The 27,553-nt window shown below is 38.5% G+C and overlaps 1 protein-coding gene across 1 annotated transcript; it reads right to left on the reverse strand.

Annotated features, from left to right (window-relative positions):
• Positions 1–18: 18 nt before the first annotated feature.
• Positions 19–27,553, reverse strand: KRCC1 (lysine rich coiled-coil 1). Its single transcript, XM_025354947.1, has 4 exons — positions 27,378–27,553; positions 9,900–10,005; positions 7,004–7,162; positions 19–1,397 (listed from the first exon to the last, which is right to left on the reverse strand). Exon 4 carries the CDS (start codon positions 1,373–1,375, stop codon positions 596–598), a length of 780 nt encoding a protein of 259 aa, XP_025210732.1. The 5' UTR covers positions 1,376–1,397; positions 7,004–7,162; positions 9,900–10,005; positions 27,378–27,553; the 3' UTR covers positions 19–595.

Consider the following 27,553-nt stretch of genomic DNA (forward strand, 5'->3'; position numbering starts at 1 on the left):
CTGACACACAACAACATGTAGAAATTAGAATACTTTATTATAAATATTTCCAGAATATAAACTGATTTTGTATCAAGATTATTTGAAACTTTAGAAACTTTATGTAACCTAAGATTATAATGTATTTCATTTTCCACTTTCCAGCCTAGAAAATACACTGCAAGTTAGATCTAATACAGGAGAAAAAAATTGCTTCATAGAGAAAAACCAATGAACATAAAATACCCAACTCAAAACTGTAACAAACCCAATCAAGAAACAGATTGTGCAAAGTCCATTAATCCTCCAATTTAAAATAAATAACCTCCCAAGAGAAAATAATTCTACCATCAAAGCAATTTGATGAATAAAAGCAGAGTCACTTTCATTAAAGGAAATTACACTATATGTCAAAAAAATGTAATAATGCTTTTAGAAAATGAGGAAAAGTAATTTCTGTGTTGGAGAGCAAGCATGCTAAACACTTTCTGTTCACTTGGCCTTTGTTAGAAGTTAACCTATTCACATAAGAAAAGTGGTATGAACATGGACATCATAAAACCAAGCTCTCACCTATTTTTTCAACTTAACTTTGGAAGAACCAACTTTGAAAGCTTCAAAATCCAAGAATAGACTGGTCCCAAAGCATTTCCTCCTCTGTCCTTTCTTGGCCTTGTTCCTTTTTCTTTTTTGTACGCTTACGTTCCTCTTTCTTAGAGACTACATCTCGGCTTTTTTTCTCCTTTCGATTCTTAAGCTTTTCTGTACTGACATGTACGGTTTCTATTTCCACCTCTGTATTCTTTCTTTGGATGCTCTTGTGTTTGTCTAAATCAATTTCCTCACAACTTTTTTTTCTCTTATGCTTGGACCGCTCCTCCTCTGATTTTTCTCTGCCTTCCTCTGGGCACCTTTTCCTCTTCTGATGTATCTGTCTGTCACTGGCTTGATGAGTACTGATACTGTTATCTGAGGAGAAGTGCTTGTAAACTCTAGATTCTACACCATGTGAGCCACAAATATATTCTTGCTGATTAAAGTTCAGGGGTACTGGTTTTTCTGAGAAACAGTCCCTGGTGAACTGACAGTAGCTCAGAGAGTCTAGTCTCAATCTGCTGTCATGGGCTGGTAACCACTGAGGCAACGGATTTTCTACTGTTTGTGAAATATTGCATGATCTTGGGTAGGTCTGGATGGTTTCAGATGGGAGTCTCTGGTCAAACATTCTATATGTGGGTCTGGAATTAACCTCTCCTTTGTACCCACAGGTTTCCAAATAGTCCCCTCTCATCTTTCTGAAACAAGTCTTTGGCTCTAAGCCTCTGGCTTTCTGTACTTTAATATAATCTTCAAGTTCATCTTGAAAAGAGTCATATGTCTTCTTTGAATGCTTCATTAGGTTGACAAAATGGGATTTTCTGCAAAGAAGGGAGAAAATTCTTACCAGATTATCTTGTCCAGAGCATTTCCTTTGCTTTTTTTTTTTTTCCCCGAGATGGAGTCTCGCTCTGTCGCCCAGACTGGAGTGCAGTGGGGGTGCTCTTGGGTCACTGCAACCTCTGCCTCCTGGGTTCAAGCGATTCTCCTGCCTCAGACTCCCGAGTAGCTGGGATTACAGGCGCATGCCACCATGTCCAGCTAATTTTTGTATTTTTAGTAGACACAGGGTTTCACCATGTTGACCAGGCTGGTCTCAAAGTCCTGGCCTCAAGCGATCCACCCACCTCGGCCTCCCAAACTGCTAGGATTACAGGCATGAGCCACTGTACCCGGCCTCCTTTGCTCTTGGTAAGAGCTTTGAAAAACAAAGCAGCTCAAACAAATTACAACTTAGTTCAGCATAAAAGTTGAGTATCTTGACATTATATGCCAAAGGGTAGCATCAGGATGGTCAGATACCTCCCAGGTCATGTACCAGTAACTTTAACCTTCTTAGAAGTGAGAGGAAAAGGGCAGAAGGGAACTGATACACATGTTGCTGTCATAGGGACAAAATGTGAGACAAGCAGGGATGTGTAGATAGGAACCACACAACCATGGTGGGTGTCTTGGTATTAATGTTCAAATAATTTCTGAAGTTCTCATGAATTGGTTTCCTATATATTAGGTTTCTAAGACAAGTAAAAGAACCACAGATATAGAATTTGATTTTTAAAATCTTCAGTTTACTCAAGATAAAATAAACATACTCACCTGGCGAGAGTACTGTAAGACTTAACAATAAAAGGATGTTTATAAAATGGATTGGGAATGCTGAAAATTGGAAATTCAGTTATACGATGAAAACTACTTTTAGGTATCAGGTATGAGGGAAGATGAAGGAACAGAGTTCTGTATCTTCTGTGTAGGCTTGGATTTCATTCCACTACTTCTGATTGGTGAAAAAAGCATTCTAGAATGTCTTCTGGTTTGTTCTCTCTTAAAGTACTGGTGAGAGGCATAAGGGAAGAAACAGGGTGAAAACTGAAAGGGGATAGGGCTGATGTGGAGAAAAGTTTCAGAAGAAACTTACAGTAGATACACCGTTTTTGTTTGCTTGATTCTTTTTTTGGGGGAGGGGCAGGACTGTTCCTGATTCTTTCCTTTCCTCACCTCAAATCCTGAATAAATACAAATACAGCAGAAAATGTACTTACCATGAAATTATAATGCCATATATGTGTGTGTGTGTGTGTGTGTGTGTGTATATATATATATATATATATTTTTTTTTTTTTGAGACGGAGTCTTGCCCTATCGCCCTGGCTGGAGTTCAATGGCACAATCTCGTCTCACTGCAACCTCTACCTCTGGGGTTCGAGTGATTCTCTTGCCTCAGCCTCCTGAGTAGCTGGGACTACAGGTGCGCACCACCATGCCTGGCTAATTTTTGTATTTTTAGTAGAGATGGGGTTTCACTATGTTGGCCAGGCTGGTCTCCAACTCCTGACCTCAGGTGATCTGCCTGCCTCGGCCTCCCAAAGTGCTGGGATTACAGGTGGGAGCCACTGTGTCCCACCTGCCGTTTATATTTTTGGTGATACAGTTTATCTCAAAAAATTAGGAGGGTGTATATCCCATATAGAACTGAATATTTCTTCAGCTCTCAGAAACAAGGCTTGTTTCTGCTAAAGGGAAGAAATGTTCAATTCTACATGGGATATACTCCCTCCTAATTTTTTGAGGCTAATGATCAGCCAGTTTTTCAAATTTGGAAATTTGAGGTTAAAAAGAAAATCTAAATGAAGCCTAGTTTGTCAACTTAGAAAACATAGTTCCTGTTCAACTTAAATAGTATAAAAATTCTGACTAGAAAACTAATAAAAAATAATGTAACAAATACTTGCTTAAATATGGGCAAACTATTTTAACCTATGCTTCAGAAAAGAATATATGCAAATAGCCAATAAGCACAAGAACAGATGTTTAAAAGCACTGATCAGCAAGTAAATATGAATTAAAACCACATGAGATACCACTATGCACTTACTAGAAATGACTAAAATGAAAAAGACTGACAATACCAGTGCTGATAAGGATCTGGAACTCTCATACATTGTTGATAGGAATGTAAAATGGTATAACCACTTGAAAAACAGTTTGGCAATTTCTTAAGAAGTTAAACATACATTTACCATATGAATGCAGTTAGTCTATTTCTAGGTATTTACTTAAAGGAAAAGGAGATACAGTCATGCACTGCATAACAATGTTTTGGTCAACAATGGACTAAATGAATATATGATGGTGGTCCCATAAAATTATAGTGGAGCTGAAAAATTCACAATAATGTGAATAATGCACAATGCATTATTCATGTGTTTGTAGTGACGCTGGTATAAACAAATCTACTATACTGCCATATAAAAGTATAGCATATACTATGTACAGTACATAAGATTTGATAACTATATTACTAGTTTATGATTTATTTACTATACTATATTTTAAATTGTTATTTTAGAGTATATTCTTTCTCCTTATTGGAAAAAAGTTAACTGTAAAACAGCCTCAAGTAGGTCCTTCAGAGGGTATTCCAGAAGATGGCACCATAGGAGATGACAGCTCCATGCATGTTACTGCCCCTGAAGACCCTCCAGTGGCACAAGATGTGGAGGTAGAAGACAGTGATGATGATCCTGACCCCTGTGTAGGCTTAGGCCAATGTGTGTGTTTGTGTCTTAGCTTTTCATAAAAAAGTTTACCAAGTGAAAAAAATATATATAGGGCCAGGTGTGGTGGTCCATGCCTGTAATCCCAGAACTTTGGGAGGCCAAGTGGGTGGATCAAGTCCACTCCGGACTTGAAGTCAGGAGTTCGAGACCAGCCTGGTCAATATTGTGAAACCCCGACTCTACTAAAAATACAAAAATTAGCTGGGCATGGTGGCACATGCCTGTAATCCCAGCTCCTGGGGAGGCTAAGGCTGGAGAATCGCCTGAATCTAGGAGGCAGAGGTTGCAGTGAGCTGAGATCGTGCCTCTGCACTCCAGCCTGGGCAACAGCATGAGACTCCATCTCAAAAAAATAAAAAAATTAAAAATTTAAGAATAAGAAAAGGCTAGGATAAAGATATAAAGAAATAAAATATTTTTGTGCAGCTGGACAATGTGTTTTAACCTAAGTGTGATTACAAAAGAGTCAAAAAGTTAAAAAAAATTAAAAGTTTATAAAGTGAAAAAATTACAGTAAGCTAGGGTTAATTTATTACTAAAACAAGAAAAATATTTAAAAAATAAATTTAGTGGGCTGGGTATGGTGGCTCACGCCTGTAATCCCAGCACTTTGGGAGGCTGAAGTAGGCAGATCACCTCAGGTTAGGAGTTTGAGACCAGCCTGGCCAACATGGTGAAACCCCATCTCTAGTAATAATACAAAAATTAGCTGGGTGTGGTGTGGGCACCTGTAATCCCAGCTACTTGGGAGGCTGAGGCAGGAGAATTGCTTGAACCTGGGAGGCAGAGGGTGCAGTGAGCCGAGATCGCGCCACTGCACTGTAGCCTGGGTGACAGAGCGAGACTTTGTCTCTAAATAAATAAATAAATAAATAAATAATTTAGTGTAGCCTAAGTGTACAGTATTTATAGTCTACAGCAGTGTACAGTAGTATCTTACGCCTTCCCATTAACTCACCACTCACTGACTCAGAACAACTTGCAGTCCTGCAAGCTCCTTCATTCATGGTAAATGCCCCATATCGGTGTACTATTTTTTTTAATCTTTCATATCATATTTTTACTGTTTCTTTTTGTTTAGATAGGTTTAGATACACAAACACTTACTGTTGTGCTACAACTGCCTACAGTACTCAGTATAGTAACATGCTGTACAGATTTGTAGCCTAGGAGCAACAGGCTATATCATATAGCCTAGGTGTATAGTAAGTTATACCATCACTCTATGATGTTTGCACAATGAGAAAATCATGACACATTTCTCAGAATGTATCCTGGTCGTTAAGTGACACATGACTGTGTGCCTATACAAAGACCTGCACATGAATGTTCATATAGTTTTATTTGTGATAGCCCCTGAAAGAAACTCAAATGTCAATCAACAGGGGAATGGATTAAATCAAACAGTGGTATAACGATACAATGAAATACTATCAGTCATAAAAAGGAATAAACTATATTGATACACATGACGTGAGTGAATCTCAAAATAATGAAAATAATTATAATTCTTTTTTACTATTCAAAACAGTGACACACTAGGCATAGTGGCTCATGCCTCTAATCCCAGCACTTTGGGAGGCTGAAGTGGCAGAATTGCTTGAGTCCAGAAGTTCAAGACCAACCTGGCCAACACAGGGAGAACCCATTTCTAAAAATAAATAAATTAAATAAATAAATAAATAAATAAAAAGTAATAGAAGGCTGACAAAAGAGTACATACGATATGATTCCATTTATATAAAACTCTAGAAAATGGAAACTCTAACAGTGGTTGCTTGGGGAGAGGTGGGAAGAAAAGACTCTAAAGGGGCGTTTTTTGGGGGATGATGGATATGTCCATTACCTTGATTGTGGTGATCATTTCATGGCTATATACATGTGCCAAAACCTACCAAATTGTATACCTTAAATACATACAGTTTACTGTATGCTAACTATGCCTCAATAATGCTGTTTTTAAAAAGTCACTAATGGCCAGGCGCAGTGGCTCAGGCCTGTAATCCCAGCACTTTGGGAGGCTGACGCAGGCAGATCACCTGAGGTCAGGAGTTCGAGACCAGCCTGGCCAACATGGTGAAACCCCCATCTCTACTAAAAATACAAAAAATTAGCTGGGTGTGGTGGCACATGACTATAGTCCCGGCTACTCAGGAGCCTGAGGCAAGAGAATTGCTTGAACCCGGGAGGTGGAGGTTGCAGTGAGCCGAGATCGTGCCATTGTACTCCAGCCTGGGTGACAGAGAGAGACTCTCTCAAAAAAAAAAAAAGTCACTAATGAGATTTAAAAGATGTTGATAATTGTTGAAACTGGATGATGGATACATGAGGGTTTATTATACAATTTTCTCTATTTTTGAGTATATTTGAAAATTTTTGGTAATAAAAAGATTTTACTTTACATCTACTAGGAGGGCTATAGTCAAAAAAAGATAATAGAAAGTGTTAGCAAGAATGTGGAAAAATTGGAAACTTCATTCATTGTTTGTGGAAATGTAAAATGGTGCACCTACTTTGGAAAATAACTTAGCAGCAGTTTCATCAATTCCACTTAGCGATTCCACCCATATACAGCCAAAAGAATGAAAACTTATGTCTATGCAAGAAGTTGTACACAAATGTTCACAACAGCACTATTCATCACAACTAAAAAGTAGAAATAATCAACCCAATGCCCATCAACCGATAAACGGATAAACAAAATGTGGTATATTCATATAATATTTTTTAGCAGTAAAAAGGAATGAAGTACTGATATATGGTACAACACGAATGAAGCTTAAAGACATTATGCTATGTGAAAGAAGCCAGTTCCAAAGGACCACAGATGGCACAGAGATGAACAAAGAGGTGAATGGAACCTTACTTACCCTTATCAGGCTGAGAATTTGGTGGAGAAATCTGATCATATTCACTCAGTTTTTCAGCATGAACTTTCAAAGAGTGAGACTATACAATAACTGGTGAGCTAAAAACCATGATTCAGAAACTAAAAATCCATTTTTGTCCAATTCTCCACTCTCATTCATCTGAAACCAAACACAATCTTGTTACAAAGATTAAATAATTCAAAGTTTATAATTACATCAACATAGACCAATCATCTGAAAATTCACAAAATTTATCTTCATTTTATTAATTTGCTTCTTATAAATCTGAAAATAAAGCCTAACTTTTAAAAATGTTTAAACATACTTTATTTTTATAACAATATTTTTATATAGTTTTATTTTTAATTGACAAGTAATAATTGTATATATTTATATATATGATAGTTCAGTACCTATATATAATGTGGAATAATCAAATTTGGTGAATTAGCATAGCCATTACTTCAAATGTTTATCATTTCTTTGCAATGTGAACACTTAATCTCTTACAGCTACTTTAAAAAATATTAAAATAATAAATACATTTTGAACATACATGAACTATAGTCACCTTCTTGTGCAACAGAACACCAGAACTTATTCTCCTATCTAACTGTAACTTTGTACCCCTTGACAAATGTCTTTCCTTTCTCTGTCCTCTCCCTCACCCTACCACCCAGCCTCTGGTAACCACCATTCTACTCTCTACTTCCCTAAGTTTTTAGATTCCACGTACAAGTGAGATCATACGGTATTTGTCTCTCTGTGCTTGTAAAGCCCTAATTTTTTGAGCATTTTTTTATACCCTGGAAAAATAAATAACATTTGTTTATTTAAGAAGAAATTACTCCAAATTTATTCTACCCTAGGTATATACCCCAAAGAACTATAAATTGAAAAATAGCACTTAAGAGTTTTAATATATTTGGTCTGAACTAAAAGTTTACGAATAGAGTTTCGCTTACTTTCAAATCAAAGTATGAGCTTCCGTAGATAATCCTATGATTAGAATTATTTCTAACATAAAGTTTTATGTTTCTGTTTGTGACAGAGACTACCAGTTGTCTCCCAATATATTTTTTACTTCTTCCTTAGTAACAAACCTTAGGAAATGTGTCTAGCTAAAAGACTACATGTTCTGGCCATTGTTAAAGCAACATGTAGTCATGTGAATAAATTCTGGTCAATAAGAAGAAAGCTGAAGTGCTGTGTAGGATTCTAGGAGGGATCCTCCCTCCTGCTGCTGAAATGAGGATGCCATGGTTAGAAATGAAACAGTCATCAAAGAACGTGAGGAAATAAGTCAGGGCCTTAGAATAAAAAGACAGAAAATGTCTAGGTCCTCTCTGATGATCATGGAACTATCCTAACAGCCTTGTACTGCCTAACTCCACACTTTTAAATGAGGCAAGGAGTAAACTGTTATGGGTTCAAGCCATAACAGAAAATAATCTCTGAATATATTTAAAGCCAACCATGTAAGAGTAACTAAAATGTAAATGTACGGAAAAGGACACTAACATTTTCAGAACACAATTATGAATGATGTGTATTTTCTGTATTTTTCTACATTGAATATTACTTTATAATCCTTTGAAAGTTATTTTTAAAATTTCAATGAAACACAAGTTATCACAGAGCCCTTTGACTATTTCTTAGACCTCTGGGCTCTAAAGACTGAGCCTAAAATATACTAGACTAGAATATAGTAGATTAAGAATTAGGGCAAGACAGAGATTGCCACTTCCATTTTTCAGGTTGAAGAAACATACTTAGAGAGGTCAAAGTTATTTGCTCAGCAATTAATGGTGGAGTCAAGGTTTGAATCCAAGTTCTCCCAATCCAAGGCTAAGACATGACTGTAATTATGGTACTTTAATCTCAACCACCACATATGAAATAAAATGCAGTTTCTGACATGATTATCAACGGGGAAAACTAGATGAGTTCTCTAAAAAAGCACAGCAGGCCTATGTTTCATTTCAGTAAATGTATCTACTACTTTTGGTATCCCAGATACCACAGATTAAAGAGATCTAGGAAAAATAAATAACATTTGTTTATTTAAGAAAGAAAAGAAAAAAAGAAAGAAAGAAAGAAAGAAAGAAAGAAAGAAAGAAAGAAAGAAAGAAAGAAAGAAAGAAAGAGAGCTTCAGAGTTAGAAATGAGCTCCAGAGTAGCTCATCCAAGTCTCAGAGTGTGAGAAGAGTAGAATGGGAAAAGACTATTGTAATGTAGTATACAAAAGACTATTCTTTCTCCAGGATACTATTATACAGCAAAGATGATACAAGTGAGTAGCTATACCATATAAAAGGAAAGAACACTGGACAGGGAATCAGATCTCATTTATTGGCTTAGTCATGCCCATAACTAGCTAAAAACAATCACCACTCCTCCTGATCTCAGTTTCTTCTATAAACTAAGGAAGTACGATCATTAGACATTTTACCTTCCAATGCTAGCATTCTAAAATCCTGTGCCTTGAAAACAAGGTAAAGTCAAGGGTAAGACTGCTGCATATTGTGTTGTAACCTTTGATTACTGTAAAGGAAGAATCTGGGGATCTACAATATCTCTTGACATATTAATATTTTCCTGCTCAAGCTTCATAATATCTTCCTTATATTTACCACAAGAACTGATACAGTGGCTTTCTGCATAAGGTAGAAGACAGAATGGAGAGAAGAAAAGAAAATGAGCTTCAGAGTTAGAAAGATCTGAGTTTAAATCCTAATTCCCCAAATATAAGTCAGGAAGTTATTTCCCTTCTCTGAGTCAGTCATCAAAAGGACAATACTTTCCTTGTATGGATTAAATAAGATGACATATATGAAGTTTACCCACTACATTTAAAAAGTGACATTAGGACATATTCCTTCTATTTTCAACCTACCTCATAATGCAAAATCCTTTGTTATTTGAACTGTAACACTACTCCACAGACATCTTTTATAAAAGGTATCTGTAAAGGTTCAGTCTTTGTTCATTCAGTGTGGTATCTATCAATAAAAGAGAGGTAAGACAGAAGATTGTATTAAATCGTTAAAGTAATATTTTTAATTTTCAACTACTATATTTCATATACCATCTCAAATCTTAATTTTCTGAGTGCTTGCAAAGCTACAGTAATAAATTTTTGCTCATTAGGATAAAAATTTTAATGTGAATATTTTGTAAGACTCTAATATTTAATATGCTAACATATTTTTTAGTCTACAAAATACCATTCTGAAGGAAAAGTTACTGGGGCACCAGTATTGAAAGTCTGGGCTAAGAAATCCAGTCTTGGCATTTTATGTTTTAAAGCTAACAATCTCAAGAAATGCAGTCAATTTTAAGATAGCTAATGATTCCAGATACATCACCAATGTCATCTGAGAATCACATGGGGGAACCACAAACCATCTTTTTTTTTTTTTTTTGAAACAGGGTCTGGCTCTGTCACCCAGGCCAGAGCGTGATTCTCCTATCTCAGCTTCCTGAGTAGCTGGGAGTACAGGTGCATGCCACTGTGTCTGGCTAATTCTTTTTATTTTTTGTAGAGATGGGGTTTCACCATGTTGCCCAGGCTGGTCTCCAACTCCTGAGCTCCGGTGATCCAACCCACCTTGGCCTCCCAAAGTTCTGGGATTACGGGCATGAGCCACTGAGCCCGGCCAACAAACTATCTTAACCTTGGCCTCCCAAAGTTCTGGGATTACAGGCATGAGCCACTGAGCCCGGCCAACAAACTATCTTAACCTGTGGTAGACAACCTTCTTCCACGGCTAGTACAAACACAACCACACTAATTTCACTAAATAGAGCTCAGACAAGCCCTTCAAAGCTACAGTCATATTCACATATTAGCTTCTACAACTTTTGCTAAAAGTGTTTCTCACTTAATAAATAATCTACGCCAAATTACTACATTTACACTTGGGGTCTGTACTTCAATCTAAAGTTCCTAACAGCTAACATTTATTTTATAGAAGTTTACCAGTTTATACATAGGGTGCCAATCATGTAACATCAAAATTGGACTTTCTACCTGGTAGTTTAAATGGATGAGTTAGAATCATATGTAATGTCATGGAGAAATGCCCATGATGTATTAACGGGAAAAACAATGTATAGAACTCTATCAATCAATTGTTCAATCATAAAATCCAATTTTAGTATAAACAACCCAACATATACAACCCCAACTTAAATATATACGTGTCTATTTACTATAAGGAAGGAATAATGCAATTGGCCTCCAATCCATTCACTTCCTTTCCTGGAGAAGAGGGAAAAAGAGAAGGATGGTTGACAACCGGACCTCAAGTAAAAAGCCTAATGATATTTGCTTGGAGGAAGAGATCTTACCACTAAAATGCTCTTAGCAAGATGTCCCTGGCTAAAGATTACCTGTAGTAAATAAACCCAGACTCTATGAGGCATCTCTCTCTGAAGAATGCCACATAAGGTACACAACTCTCTAGGGTATAACATGGAGATGAGTCACAATTTAAACACCCCACTGTGTGAAGTGATCTTGTGAATCTTACTTAGAAACCTTACCTATTTATTCTGGGCCAGAGATACAAGTCCAAAGTGGGAAAACATGGTGTATTGGTCTGTTCTTACATGTTACAAAGATATACCAAAGACTGGGTAATTTATAAAGGAAAGAGATTTAATTGACTCACAGTTTTGCATGGCTGGGGAGGCCTTAGGAAACTTACAGTCATGGTGGAAGGTGAAAGGGAAGCAAGCCACTTCCTTTCAAGGTGGTAGGAAGGAGAAGTGCTGAGTGAAGCGAGAAAAGCCCCTTATAAAACCATCAGATCTCGGGAGAACTCACTATCATGATAACAACATGGGGGAAACTGCCCCCAATTCAATTACCTCCACCTGGTCTCTTCTTGACATGTGGGGATTATGGGGATTACAATTCAGTATGAGATCTGGGTGGGGACACAAAGCCTAACCACATCACATGGTCTGAGGAGCCACCTTTCATGTATTAGACACTATGCTTCGGTTGAGTCTTTTGACTGCCTGTATCCTTGAAATAATTAGTAAACCTGATGAGTCTGATTTGACAATCTGATCTTGTGTGTTAACTCAGTATCCACAGAAAAAAATCTGAAAAGATATATGCTAAATTTAATGGGGTTTGGGAAATGCGAAATTGGGTCAGAAAATCAGTAGGGGCAAACATTTAACATATTGCTCTTTGTACATATCTATATTAATTTGTGCAAAAAACATATATGACTCTCTACTTCTAAAAACTCCATAAATATTTAAGTTATACTGGGTATCTTCAAACTAATCTTAATATTAGTGCCAATGTATGGATTAAAAAGATTTCCTTAAAAATATTATGTGCTCAAGATAATTATAAATCAGAAACATTTTAGAAAGGACTTGAAGAGTATTAAAAATGTATCTCAGGCTGGGTGTCATGGCTCATGCCTGTAATCCCAGCACTTTGGGAGGCAGAGGCGGGCAGATCACTTGAGCCCAGGAGTTTGAGACCAGCCTGGCCAACATGGCAAAACCCTGTCTCTACTAAAAATACAAAAAATTAGCTGGGCGTGTTGGCACATGCCTGTAATCCCAGCTATTTGGGAGGCTGAAGTATGAGAATCTCTTGAACCCAGGAGGTGGAAGTTGCAGTGAGCCAAGATTACGCCACTGAGTTCCAGCCTGGGCGACAAAGTGAGACTGCCTCAAAAAAAAAAAAAAAATTCTATTATATATAATATCTAAATTATTTCTTAGTTGTTTTAAAATAAAGGACTTACTTACATTTGACTCTAAGGTCAACAAGGTAAACAGGTTAATACAAAGGTTTTCAGAACTCCCTTTGATTCAGAATTAATGTACAAAAACTGACATGGTGATGTGATGGTGACTTTTCCATTAAAAATCTTGGTTTGGCATAGTGCTTCGTACCTGTAGTACCAACACTTTGGGAGGCTGAGTTGGGAGGATTGCTTGAGGCCAGGAGTTTGAGACCAGCCTAGGCAACACATTGAGACCTCCAGCTCTACAAAAATAAATCTTTAATAAGAACAGGTAAATACTGTCTTTCGGTGATGACCAAATCAGTATACATGGAAAGTTTACTGAGTAATTATTTAGAAGCTCAAGATATCTGAAAATAGAACAATAATTTCCTTCCTGGTTCAACCCTTAATACCAACCAGGCATTTCTAAAAGGCAATGTTGTAAGCTGAGGTAAGAAACTTGGGGTTACCTTTAACTCCTTTGCCAACTATGCTCTCATTTTTTATCTGTTAAATAGCAAAATATTCTGAAGCTCAAAATCTCAGCCATTTTTGTCCTGAGTCATGTCTGTTCTAGCTTTATAATATTTTCAAAGCTGTTCTTTCATTTTTCAATTCCTATAACATTATTTAGTTCAAGTTCTCCATGCTTTTGGACTTTACTAAACTTTATCACTATTTATTGAGTTTGTCTTCAAGGTACTCTGGTGAGTACTGTGGGAAAGCACAGGAAAAAAGAGATGAACCTTACTTATCGAATGCCTACTGTACGCCAAATAACAGATTATTATTTCAGTTTTTTACTTCTGCAAGAATTTCTCATAAAGCTCTGGATATTGGGATTTAAAGGAATTAAAATATGTTGCCACATGTGCTATTTGATAAAGGCAGATATTAAACCTTGGTTTATCTCACACCCTTTCCCTTACATACACATAGCTGTTCCACACTATTGGGAGTAAGTGAACAAGACAATTGTTAATATTGAGGACTTCATAATTTTGTAAAAACTGATAGGCAAAGAACTATGATGCAAGACAAAAATGTGTAAAGTGCTGTAAGACATAAGAAGGTATAATGTGTTCTTGGTGAGGGGTTTGTGGAGAAGAATGGATTTTGAATGAACCCTTAAAGAGATGGGTAAAATTTAGGGAAAAAAAAAAAAAAAAACAAGTAAAGAAAGGGTATTCTGGAGGACAGAAGAGCATTAGAAAAGGCACTTCTGCTTTAGCTAAAACAAGACATGCATAAAGGTAGTGAAAGACAGTGCTAAAGGTGGAATGACGCTAAATCATAATATGCCTTATTTGGACATTTGGATTTAATTCTGCAGTCAATAGGGGAAGAAAAAGAGACTCAACATGGGGATATTGTTAGGAAGCTGTTGCAGGCAAGAGATTATTGGGCTGCACCAAAAGAGTAGCAGAGCTAACAGAAAGGAAGGGAAGAATATGAGAGATATTCTAAAGCTGGAATCAAAGGAATTTGTGATAGCTGGGAAGAGCAGAGAGAAGAGAGTGGGGGCAGAGACAATTCTAAGTAAGGCCTTGATCCTGGGTAAAGTTATCTTTGACAGAGAAAGTAAGGAAGAGGAAAAAGAGTTGTTACTGTTGTTATCCCCCAGAAGGAGGGAAGTAGGGAGTGGAACGAATAAGCATTAAGCATTCAAAAAGCAGTGAATTTGATTTTGGAACAAACCCAGATTCTATCAAATGTCTAGTATCTTTCACATCTCTCCTTTCCTGTTGCATTCTTCTATGTGTTTAATTCCTCTATGTGAAGTTGGGTTTAAACAACTTGCAGATGTTTTATGTACCCTGAAATTCCTTACAAATTAAAATGGTTGGGCCCCTGAACTAATTGTGTACGTATCAAACTTCAGTACACGTGATGGGTAACAGGAACCACTAGAGGAAAGAAAGGTCGGTAGTGAACTCTAGGCATTTGTAGAAATCTTTCCTCAGAAAATTTTGACATCACCTCTCTTTCACTTGCATAATGATTACTATATATTTACTCATTACAAAGGTTGCAGCATTATATAGTTTGAAGAACACAGACGGTGATTGTTGTGGAATAAAGTGAAATTATCTCTTCCTCTAACCTGGACATTGTTTTCATCCTTACCATTTTATTTTAGCATTAGTTATTTTTTAAATAGTCATCATATTACTGGTTTCTAATGACCTTTACAATTGTTAAAATCTTGGAGGTAGCATCTCTCTCCCCCGATATTGGCTATCTTCTCCCATGTGATAGGAATGCTGACTGAATTATTTTTCTAAATGCAGGAATTAATACTTCATCTTGTTATGGGGTTTAGACCATTATTCCTTTTTTTTTTTTTCCAGACGGAGTCTCACTCTGTCTCCCAGGCTGGAGTGCAGTGGCGCAATCTTGGCTCCCTGCAAGCTCTGCTTCGCAGGATCACGCCATTCTCCTGCCTCAGCCTCCTGAGTAGCTAGGACTACAGGCGCCCGCCACCACGCCCGGCTAATTTTTTGTATTTTTAGTAGAGATGGGGTTTCACTGTGTTAGCCAGGATGGTCTCGATCTCCTGACCTTGTGATCCACCTGCCTTGGCATCTCAAAGTCCTGGGATTACAGGCGTGAGCCACCGCGCCCAACCTAGACCACTATTCCTAAATGAAGTTTCTTTCTTTTCCTTTGTTTATTTTCTTTCTCTCCCCACCCCTGCCCCGCTTCTCCTTCTTTCTTTAAAAAGTCAGAGCCCCCCAGGCTGGAGTGCAGAGGCATGAGCATAGCTCACTGCAGCCTTAACTCCGGGGCTCAAGTGATCCTCTCGCCTCAGCCACCAGAATAGCTAGGCATGTGCTAGCATGCCCAGCTAATTTTAAATAATATTTTGTAGAAACGGGAATCTCATTATGTTGCCCAGGCTGGTCTTGATCGCCTGGCCTCAAGCGATCCTCCTCCATTGGTCCATTGGTCTCCCCAAGTGCTGAGATTACAGTTGTGAGCCACTGCAGCCACCTGAGAATTTTTAAAAATTCAAATGATCTTAATCTTGGTATTTGCTATGGCTCCCACACATACTTTTTATATGCATTCAGTCTATGACTTCATTCACATTACTGGTGAAAACTTTAAGCAGGACAAGGGCAAGATAATACCTATGGCATGCTACAAAGAATCTACTCTCTTCTTGCATCTAGGATGTATCTATTTATTAGCAATCTGTGGGTTTAATTAGAAAGATATTAAGAATTTGATATCATCTGAGTTTATTTCAAAATCAAATTTAGCATCTTTTTGAACACTATACTTCTCCACTCTACTCGCTACTACTCTCCTTCTTATGGGTCTGATCTATTTGTACCACACTGAAGTCTTATTTTTCCATTTTGTTGATATTTGAAAGATACAGGAAATGCCCTTCTAAAATTGTAACCATCCTTTCTACAGCAATGGTTCTCAATCTCAATTATTTTGACCAAAACAATCTATAGGCAGATAGGAGTAAACTCTTGTAGTCAGGAGGTCTAGGGATTACAGCTTAAAGAGATCAACCACACACACAGCAGAAGTATTTCAAGTTTCATGGTTTACTTTAACAACTCATGAACTTCTTGAACTCTAGTCTTAAAACTTCCATTTGATATAAAAAGTCATTATTTAATCTCTGAATAAATTATGCCAATTAAACTTCAAGTATCTTTCTGGCACAATCTTGTATCTCAGAAACCTCAGGGAATCTCATTATGCTCACTAAAGAAATATGGTCCTGCAACGTTCTTTTGATTTACCAGTAATCTTTCATGAAAGAAACGAGGCATGGCATGACTTGTTTTCAATAAATCCATACTGCCTTTTAATGTTTATTTCAAAGTATCACATTCACAAGCCACCTATTAATAATCTGTTCTGTAACACTTTTACAGCATTGCCCTTATGATGTATCAGGTACTGTTCTAAGCACTTATACATAGTAACTTTTTTTTTTTTTGAGACGAAGTTTCCCTCTTGTTGCCTAGGCTGGAGTGCAATGGTGCCATCTTGGCTCACTGCAACCTCCGCCTCCTGGGTTCAAGCGATTCTCCTGCCTCAGCCTCCCAAATAGCTGGGATTACAGGCATGTGCCAGCACGCCCAGATAATTTTGTTTTTTTGTATTTAAGTAGAGATGGGGCTTCTCCATGTTGGTCAGGCTGCTCTCGAACTCCCGACCTCAGGTGATCGACCTGCCTCAGTCTCCCAAAGTACTGGGATTACAGGCGTGAGCCACCATGCCTGGCCTCACGGCAACTAATTTTATCCTCGTAAGAACTCTATGGGCTCAGTACAATTACTTTCTATATTTTATAGAAGAGGAAACTGAGGCACAGAAAGGTTAAGAAACATATCCATGGTTGCAGTTAGTAAATGACAAGGCAGTCTGGTTCCATAATCTGTTACTGACTGTTGTGGCATGCTGCCTTTCTAACTGATGTAAAACTTTTCAGTCTACATTCTGGAATCCATTTCTTCTTAAAAAGCTGAAACATTTTCTGATCTCCAGGTTTTACATATCTCTCCATTAAAAAAATGAAAACCGGCTGGGCACACTGGCTAATGCCTGCAGTCTCAGCACTTTAGAGGACAACGTTGGGGGGATCACTTGAGTCCAGGAGTTTGAGACCAGCCTGGGCAATGTACCAAGACCCTGTCTCCACAAAAGAAAACAAAACAAAAAAAAAATAAAATCAAGCCACAGAGTATAGGATATTCTCAACTAACATATCAGACAAGGGACTTACATCTGGAAGATATAAAGACTTTTTATGACTCAATTATAAGACAAACTCAATTTAAAAAGGGCAAAAGGTCTGAACAGATACTTCAGAAAAGAATATATACTAATGACTAAGTAAATATGAATTAAACCACAATGAAGGGTCTGCTTTTAACTTGGACTAACATAACTTCTTCATGCAATAAACTGAAAAGAGCCATGCTGTCTAGTTAAAAAAAAAAAAAAGAAAAAAGAAAAAAAATGAGATACCACCACACTCTCACTAGAACAATTAAAATTAAAGGACTAAGAGTACCAAGTGTTGCTAAAGATGTTAAATGACTAGAACTTCCATACATTGCTGGCTAAAATGTAAAATGGTACAACCATTTTACAAAGGAGTTTGATAATTTTTTTTTTTTTTTTTTGAGATGGAGTAGCACTCTTGCTCATGCTAGAGTGCAGTGGCATGATCATAGCTCACTGCAGCCTTGGCCTCCTGTGCTCAAGTGATCCTTCTATCTCAACCTCCTGAGTAGCTGGACTATGGGTTCATGGCATCATGACTGGATAATTTTTTTTTTTTTTTTGTAGAGATGAGGTTTTGTCACGTTGCCCAGGCTGGTCTTTAACTCCTGGGCTCAAGCAATCTGGCCATCTTGGCCTCCCAAAGTGCTGGGTTTACAGGTGTGAGCCACCGTAAAAAATTATCAGCCACCTGGCTTAATTTTTTATAAAGTTAAATACATAGCTACCATATGACCTAGCCATTCTGCTCCTGTGTATCTGACATGAAAACATATCCATGCAGATTTGTATATGAATGTTCACAGCAGCTTTATTTGTAACAGCCAAAACCTGAAACAACTCTAATGTCCATCCACAGCTGAACAGATAAGCAAAATACAATTATTCAGACATAAAAAGGAACAAAACAGCAACACATACAACATGGATGAATCTCAAAACCATCATGCTGAGTGAAAGACAGACATGAAAGAGTATCTACTATATGATTCTATTTATAAAATGTTCTAGAAATGCAAACTTATCTCTAGTAATAGCAGCAGATCAATGGTTGCCCAGGGATAGAGGTAGAGGGTGGAATGGATTGTAAAGGGGCATAAGTACTTTTGAAGTTGATGGAAATGTTTGGCATGTTGCTTATGATAGTGGTTTCATGGGAGCATACACCTGTCACAAATTCATTGAATTGTACTTTTTTTTTTTTTTTTGAGACACTGTCTCACTCTGTCCCTCAGGCCGGAGTATAGTGGTGCAATCTTGGCTCACTGCAACCTCCGCCTCCTGGATTCAATTTTTGTGCCTAAGCCTCCCAAGTAGCTGGGATTACAGGCATGAACCACATACCTGACTAATTTTTGTATTTTTAGTAGAGAGAGGGTTTCACCATGTTGGCCAGGCTGTCTCAAACTCCTGACTTCAGATGACCCACCCACCTCGGCTTCCCAAAGTGCCAGGATTACAGGTGTGAGCCATCGTGCCCGGCCTGAATTGTACACTTTATATATGTGGAGTTTATTATAAGTAAAATATACCTCAATAAAATAACTAAAGGAGTTTACACTTTTTTTTGAATAAGAAATAATTATACATTAAAATGATTTTGAAATGTTGGCTTTGTTTCCAGAAAGATCATCCACCCGACAAAGGCTACGTCACCTCAGGCATTACTAAGAACTAATGCCTGTCATACTGTTACTTAGCTCCATTGCTCCTTTGAGTCAAATAGATATAGGAACACTGGAGTCAGTTCTGCCACTTATGAAGTTATGTAACCCTGGTCAAGCTTCTCAACCTCTCTGCCTTAGGTTCCTCACCTCTAAAATAGGGATATAACATATACCTCAAAAAGCTGTTGTGGTCCTTACAGAAATTAATACATGCAAAGCACTTAGAAGAGTGCAGGGAACAAGGTAAGTGTGGTATGGATGAAGTATTTGTATTATTGTTCAGGATTTTGTCTATTTAAGTAACATAGTGAGATGTTCTCCCAATAAATTAATCTAGTAACTACAGAAAGACAAATAAGGTTATCCATAAACAGTGCAGAAGTATCTGAAAGAAGTACCTAATTCTTTGTATTTCAAGTTAATTGATGTTTTAGAGGGACTGTGTTTATGGAAGTTGAAGGATGGACATGATCCTTATTCTAATTGCTCTGATTTTGAACCAACTTTTTGTTTGTTTTTTTGACACATGGTCTCATTCTGTCACCCAGGTTGGAGTGCAGTGGTACAATCTCGACTCACAGCAGCCTCAACCTCCCAGGCTCAATTGATCCTCCTGCCTCAGCCTCCCCAGTAGCTGGGACTACAGGTATCTGCCACCACGCCCAACTTATTTTGTATTTTTTTGGCAGACATGAGGTCTTGCTTTATTGCCCAGGTTGGTCTCGAACCTCTGGGCTGAAGGAATCCACCTGCCTCAGCCTCCCAAAGCAGTGGGACTATGGGTGTGAGCCACCATGCCCAGCCAGGTCTTTATTTCAGTAAAAATATGTAAAACCACTGTGAAAGTTAAAGTAACAAAAACTGCACATCAACTACTGTATTAAATATGAAACACATAATATGAATTACTCATAATTCAAAACTGTCTAAAAAGAGCTTCATATCTTAAATACAAGGAACTGTTCTACTTTTCTTAATTTGATATACCAATCTGTTTCATTCTACCTACCTTTGAGAAACAGCAAAACCTGAATTTAACTTTTTAAACATCTTTCTCACAAAACGCAACTTGATGCTGAATTATTTATTTATTTATTTAAAGAGACAAGGCCTTGCTATTTTGCCTAGGCTGGTCTCAAACTCCTGGGCTCAAGCGATCCTTCTGCCTCGGCCTCCCAAGTGCTGGGATTACAGGCATGAGCCACTGCGCCCTGCCTAATTTAACTCTTGCACCATATGAAATGTTTTTCAGACATCTCATGTTTGACGAATAAATCAATTGAATTTGAACAAAAAATGTAATAAAAATTTCCATGCCTCACAGCATGACCTGCTGTGATATGGCATTTAATCATAACAGCTTAATAGGTTTGTGTTTTTTTGAGACAGGGTCTCACTGTCTCCCAGGCTAGAGTGTAGTGTCATGATCTCGGCTCACTGCAGCCTCTGCCTCCCAGGCTCAAGTGATCGTCCTACTTCAGCCTCCCGGGTAGCTGGGACAACAGGCACACACCACCATGCCTAGCTAATTGTATTTTTAGTAGAGCCGGGGTTTTACCATGTTGCCTAGGCTGGTATCAAACTCATAAGCTCAAGTAATCTGCCGCCTTGGCCTCCCAAAGTGCTGGGATTACAGGTGTGAGCCACCATGTCTGGCCAGCATAATAGATTTTTAAATGGTTATTAAATATCTTTAATCTTTGAGGAAAAAATTTTATGAGCAAAATTAGGATGTTAATTTGGTTATATTTTAGGTGTCAGTAGCTTACTTCTTCTTCCCCTCTAATAAATACACCGTGGCTCCATACTTTTCAATCTAACTCACTAACATATATTAGGAGACATTTTATATCTTTCCATTATTTGCACCTTCTTTCTGTCAGCAATGTTATTTTCAGCGTATTTTTTTATTTTTTATTTTTTTTGAGATGGAGTTTCATTCTTGTTACCCAGGCTGGGGTGCAGTGGCAGGATCTCAGCTCACTGCAACCTCTACCTCCTGCGTTCAAGTAATTCTCTTGCCTCAGCCTCCCGAGTAGCTGGGATTACAGGCGTGCACTACCATGGCTGGCTAATTTTGTATTTTTAGTAGAGACAGGGTTTCACCATGATGGTCAGGCTAGTCTTGAACTCTTGACCTCAAGTGGTCCACCTGCCTTGGCCTCCCAAAGTGCTGGGATTACAGGTGTATTGGGCCCGGCCTCAATGTATTTTATTAAAGTTATCTAAAAGTATCTTATGTTTTATGACAAGGTCTATGAATGCAGTTTTGTTTTTTGATATAACAGTAAATAGTATTTTTTTAAAATCTGTTTCTAATAGCTTTTTGCTAGCATTTAGAAATACTATTGATTATATATACGGAACTTGTATTTTACTCTCCTGCTGAACTCACTATTCTCATTGCCTTTTCCTAGATTCTATGGGGCTTAGTCAATATTTTCACTTATTGACACCTAATAAAGGCAGCAAGTCTGAAACTAACAAATAATCATTGATGTTTCTCCAGGCACACTCTCTCATCATTCTTCCCAGCTGCCAACTTCAGATTTACATTAACATAATGTGCTCTGGTGTGCCTGTAACAAACATGTCATGTGCAGAGCACATATTTATGCAAAACAATGTACTACTCCTGGTATCTTAGGAGTCTGACTAATCCATATTTAAAACTGCATTTTCTCCAATTGCTCTTTATTTTTCTCCCTAATTTCATTAATAAATGTTACTATTGAACCCTTTAAAAGGGCTGGCCTAATTCATCTGTATACCCTTAGTACCAAGTATAATATCTGGCACATAACAGGAGCTTAAAAATGTTTTCTGAATAAACTTAAGGGTTATTAGCTAGATTTTCTTTATGTCATTTAACTTGAGTCTCTGCTTAATATCATGGAAACAAAGGAAAATATTTTTAGGCAATTGCTATGTAAATGAGTTAATTACTCAATAAGTAGCCAGAAATGTCCTTCACTCCAAAACCAAGTCAGTTTTTTTTTTTTTTCTTAAAAACAGGTAGAGCTGGGCACAGTGGCTCATACCTATAATCCCAGCACTTTGGGAGGCTTAAGTAGGCGGACCACTTGAGGTCAAGAGTCCAAGACCAGCCCAGCCGACATGGTGAAACCCCGTCTCTACTAGCAAACACAAAAATTAGCTGGGCATGGTGGTGCATGCCTGTAATCCCAGCTACTTGGGAGGCTGAGGCAAAAGAATCACTTGAACCAGGGAGGGAGAGGTTGCAGTGAGCTGAGATTGTACCACTGCACTCTAGCCTGGATGACAGACTCCATCTCAAAATAATAATAATAATAATAATAATAATAATAAAAACAGGTAGATAACCAAGAATTTTTGTTTGTTACAGTTTTTACTATGATTGCTCAGGAATATTATTTAGTGAAACTTTTTTTAACTGTCAAAAATATTTGAGAAACTTCACCAAATAAATTACAAAGTGTCCTGGAAAATCTTGACACCACAATAATACATTGTCTGTGTATTTCTTTTAGCTATGGAAACATGGTGCTTCTTTGAGTTTTTGTGATTAAATTTTCCATTTCCTATTTGTAACCTTATGCCTTCTATATCTTCCTTACTTGGTTTTTTTTTTTTTTTTTTTTTGAGAAAGGGTCTTGCTCTGTCACCCGGGCTTAAGTATAGTGGTGTGATCACAGCTCACTGCAGCCTCAACCTCCTGGGCTCAAGCAGTCCTCCTACCTCAGCCTCCCAAGTAGCTGGGACTACAAGCATGCGCTGCCATGCCTGGCTAATTTTTACTTTTTTTTTTTTTTTTTGTAGACAGGGTCTCACTCTTTTGCCCAAGCTGGTTTCAAACTCCTGGGCTCGAGCAATCCTCTGGCCTTGACCTCTCAGTGTTGGGATCACAGTCGTAAACCACCATGCCCAACCTTTGCCAATTTTTAATCCTTACTGATATTTGCTCTTTAAAAGACCAATACAGAGGAGTTCCTTATAAGGGTGCAATAGGTATAGGTGAAAATGGATTAGCAGATGCTCTTCAAATCAGTTTTAGTGGTCCTATCAGAATTTTGAAAGTGAGAGTAGAATTTTAATAACTGGAAACATGACAATTCTTTGATACCTTTGGAGGAATCTGCTAACAAAGTCTTAAAAAAATTATAGCTAAGTGCAAACAACCTTTTTTTCCAACTTGGCAATTATTTAAAACTCTTATAAATACCTAAAATAAAAAATATATTGAGTCCTAGCCATGTTTTAGATAGTGTGACATATGAAATATTTGCCAATTGTTAAGTGGCAGTAACTGAAATTTTAATGAAGGATATTTACCGGAAGTAAAGTGACAATAGGTAATTTTTTAGGTAACAATTATATTCTGTTTTTTCAAATTCTAGTGAATAGTCTCAACCTTAACAGAGATTACTCTGAATGTCGTCTGACATTACTTTTTGAATATCAGCCCTTATGGGTCAAAGTTTCATATGCTTTATGAATTACAATTTTAGTACCAGCCATGTCAAGTCATGGAAAGAATACCAACACAGATGTGTTTATTCAATTCACAATTTTAAAGCTGTAAAAGACCTGAGTTTGGCTGGTGCAGGGTTCTTCAACCTTGACACTACTGGTATTATGAGTAGGATAATCCATTGTTGTGTGTGTGGGAACTGTCTTGTGCATTTTAGGATATTTGTGACATCTCTGGCCTATGCCAAGGAGATGCTGGTAGCACCTATACTCTTGCTTACCATGTTCCTTGTGGGTTTAGAAGATAATCCCAAATGTTGAAATCCCAAAATACCAAAATCCCAGTCACAAGATAGTTGCATCATGTTAGCCCAGCTTTCATGGACTATTTCTGTACAATTGCCCATAATCTATTCCTGTAATACGTTTTCTCATTTGCCATTTTTTTTTCCAGTATCTTAAATTGTCAGACTTAAAAAAATAATAATTCAGCATGCTGTGTATTTCATCTTTGCATCATGTCCAATACTAATTTGTCTTATGCATTTTTTGCAAATCTGACTTCATGAAAGTACATTATCAAAACACTGACTTTGTGTGTAAGCACTGTGCATGTACCTAAAAACGTTGAAACTTCCTCAACAAATGAAGAGATGAGAGATGTCTTTTGCATATCTGCATTTGTGAAAGATAAAAATTTCTTCAGGTTTCAGCTCTTTGGGCAACTGCATAAGTGAACAGTGACCCACTATAGGTTTTGATCTATCTCATCAAAAGACTTTCACAGTATTTCAGATGACCAGTTATTAAGCTAGGTGCACACGACTACCAACCATTGTGACATGCTTTTATACATTTCCCTTTTTGATCTACTTCTTTATGAATACAGCTCATCTGCTCATAACTGTTATATGCATGTGACTGTTAGTATACTTGTTTGCAAAATGTTACCATTGCGTTTTATTGTGTCAAATGACCTATGAAGTGTTCTGTCATGTTTTTGTTTCTTAAATAAATCCCCCTTTAAAAATGTAAACAAACATATTTTAAAGAACTAAAAAAAGTACTTTTCCCAGATGTATTATTTTCAATATTTTGGCCTTTTGTGATTGTGATTTTGGGGACTTAAACTTTAGGGATTTTCATCTTTTGGGATTTCAACATTCAGGATTGTGTCTTTTGGAATTATGATTGGCTCTTCTCCCTCTCTGCTCAGTGATGACAACCTAAAATGTCTCCACATTATCAGATGTCTTCTGGGGGGGGGGGTACGATCATCCCTAGATGAGAGTCACTGGGCTAGTCCAATTCCCCCACCCACAGATGACAAAACTCAAATCCAGGAAGTAGGACTTACTCAGGGTCATTTAGCTGTAGGAGAAACTAGCACTAGAACCTATAACTAGTCAGACTCCTATTCCAGTATTCTCATTTTACCACCTTGAGGTGGAACAGAAAGGCTACTGCTAGTATTGTGTGAACTGACATCTTTTAAAGTCTTTTGCACATATTTGAAGTAATTGCAAAATCAAAAACAAAAACACATGCTGAGTCTGGCAAAAAGCTTTTTCCATGAGAAGCTGTTTCCAAATCTTCCTGTGGTCTGGCCATGTGAGCCAAATTGAATTGTAGTCTTTAAAGTGCTCAGGCTTATTTATTAGTGAGAGGCAGGAAATTTGTTATAAAAGCAAAATAATCCAGGCTGACTGAAGACACTAAATCTAGTCCTCCAAAACTGCCTTTACTAAGAGAACTTAATAGTCTCAACATTTGGTTGCAATGACTAATCCCTATTTTTAGTGAACAGAAAAAGTGCTTACAAAAATGTTTTAAGAAATTTGCAGTATTTTACTCCTCTGCTAGTTCTCCAAAGTCAATTGACACAAAGTCAATTGTGTAAAATATTATGGGATAACACGCAAAATGTATCATGAAAAAGGATAAAGAAGAAATCAGTATTTTTATGGGGTTACAGGTGTCTCTCCTGGAAAAAGGAATCTAAATTATTCTACAATATTCTGGCTCCCATCATCTTTCACTCTGAAGACAAACAGCAACGTAAGGCAACACAGCAAATACTAAAAAAATTGATACTGAACATGGCTAAATGTTTCACTTATGTCTTCTGCAGTGGGATCAAGCACTATCAACTAAAATAATTCCCAAAACTGCTTTAAGCCTTATCTCATGGTTTGCAACCAGCAGGCTGTTTGTAGACATATAGAACTATTATAGTAAGAACTCAAACGTCTCTCAGATTAAGATGGATAAGAAATAGCCTTTTGTGTTAGGGGCAATGTGTTGGAGAACTGCAAAAACTCTCCCCATCCTTGGAGAGTTGACCAAAATTTAACATGGCCTCGAGAAGCCTAAGGCCACATCCATGAGGGCAATCCAGCCCTCTTTTGAGTTCCTGTTGGAAAAGCCAGGCTGCCAAAAAAATTTTACTGTTTGTTCTAACCAACACCTAATAACAGCTCCCTGACTTCCCTTTTAAAAAGCATTTACTAAAAAGGGCTCACAACTACGAATCCTCCTCCGTTCCTTTGAGATGTGTTTGTACCTCTTACAATTCAGGAGTGTCTTCCATAAGGACCTGGAAGTCAATGCTCTGAAATGTAACCAGGAAGGACTGGGCCTGACTCCCGGTCTCTGTGGGAGGATCCTATTTTATCTTAGATAATTCCAAGATAGGAGACAGAGCTGGCCTACTTGCGTTTATGCAGTGACCAGCCCTTTGTAATTTTTCACCTCCCTGACTCTACTTGAGCCCTCTCTTCCCACTCCCTACTTTTCCCTTTAAAATTCGCAGTCATCTCGGTGAAAATAGGAATGGAGCTCAGCCTTTCCCCCGTCAGTAGTTGCGGAATAAAATCCTTTTTCAGCGCTTTAATGTCCAGCTTCCTGTATCTCTGACATTGGTAGGTACATATTAAAACTCAGCTGGGCGCGATAGCTCGCGCCCATAGTCCCAGCTACTCCGGAGGCTGAGGCAGAAGGATCCCTTGAGCCCAGGAGTTGGAGGCTGCAGCGAGCTATGATCGCGCCACTGCACTCCAGCCTGGGCACAGCGAGACCTCCGTCTCTAAATTAGAGGATTAAAAGCACACACACATAAAACCCCAGATCACTATCAAGACGGGCCTATAAATCTTAGAAGCTTGTCTTACAGGGCCATCTCCTCAAAAGCTTAGGAAAACTCTCCAGTGATCCCCCGCTAAACCTCATCCCCTCTTCTCTTCCCCCAAGGGCCCCGCTACTTCCTGCTTTCCCCGATTCCTAAATCCACCTCTCCCTAAGTGTCCTACGTCGAAGTCTCTACTTTCCAGGATGCTGAACTTCACCAAACGGAAGCTTACCCTCTTTCACGTTTGGGCTTTTTTCTACTTATCCCTGTCCCCTCAATTTTCGAGTTTCCTCATCAACCCCACTTCCCTTTCCCTGACGCTCCGGGTCTAGATTTCCTCCTGGCCGCCCCTAGTTTCCCACTCCGACCTCGGCTTCCTCCGCAAGCCGAGCGCCCCTTCCCTCCGCACTTCACTCGGAAGCCCTGGCGCCCCTTTCCGGGAGCGGCGGCCGGTGAGGGGTGCGCGGGACTCGGGCCGCGCCCTAGTCGGCCATTTCGCACACTCGGGGCGCGCCCGGCGGGCTGGGCGCGCGAGGCCTGTCCTGGAGCGCAGGAGTTGAGGGGCTGAAGACCGGGCCGCCCCCGCCGCCGGGGCGGGAACTCACCTTCTCTGAGGCAGGGGCGGGCGTCTACAACTACTGTCCCCCGCCCCGCCAACGCCGCCAGCCAGGGGATAAGCCGCGGTGGAGGTGGCGGAGAGGCAGGAACAACCGCTGCCGCCGCCGCCGCCTCCGCCGCCGAGCAGGCGGGATGGGAGGAGGAGGCGGAGACCCGGCTTCCT

The sequence above is a fragment of the Theropithecus gelada genome, chromosome 13, assembly GCF_003255815.1.
Source record: "Theropithecus gelada isolate Dixy chromosome 13, Tgel_1.0, whole genome shotgun sequence".
Taxonomy (NCBI): Eukaryota; Metazoa; Chordata; class Mammalia; order Primates; family Cercopithecidae; genus Theropithecus; species Theropithecus gelada.

Bases quoted from the DNA above. Each gene is read 5' to 3' on its own strand.
- KRCC1 (XM_025354947.1), bottom strand. From the start codon at position 1,375: ATGAAGCATTCAAAGAAGACATATGACTCTTTTCAAGATGAACTTGAA.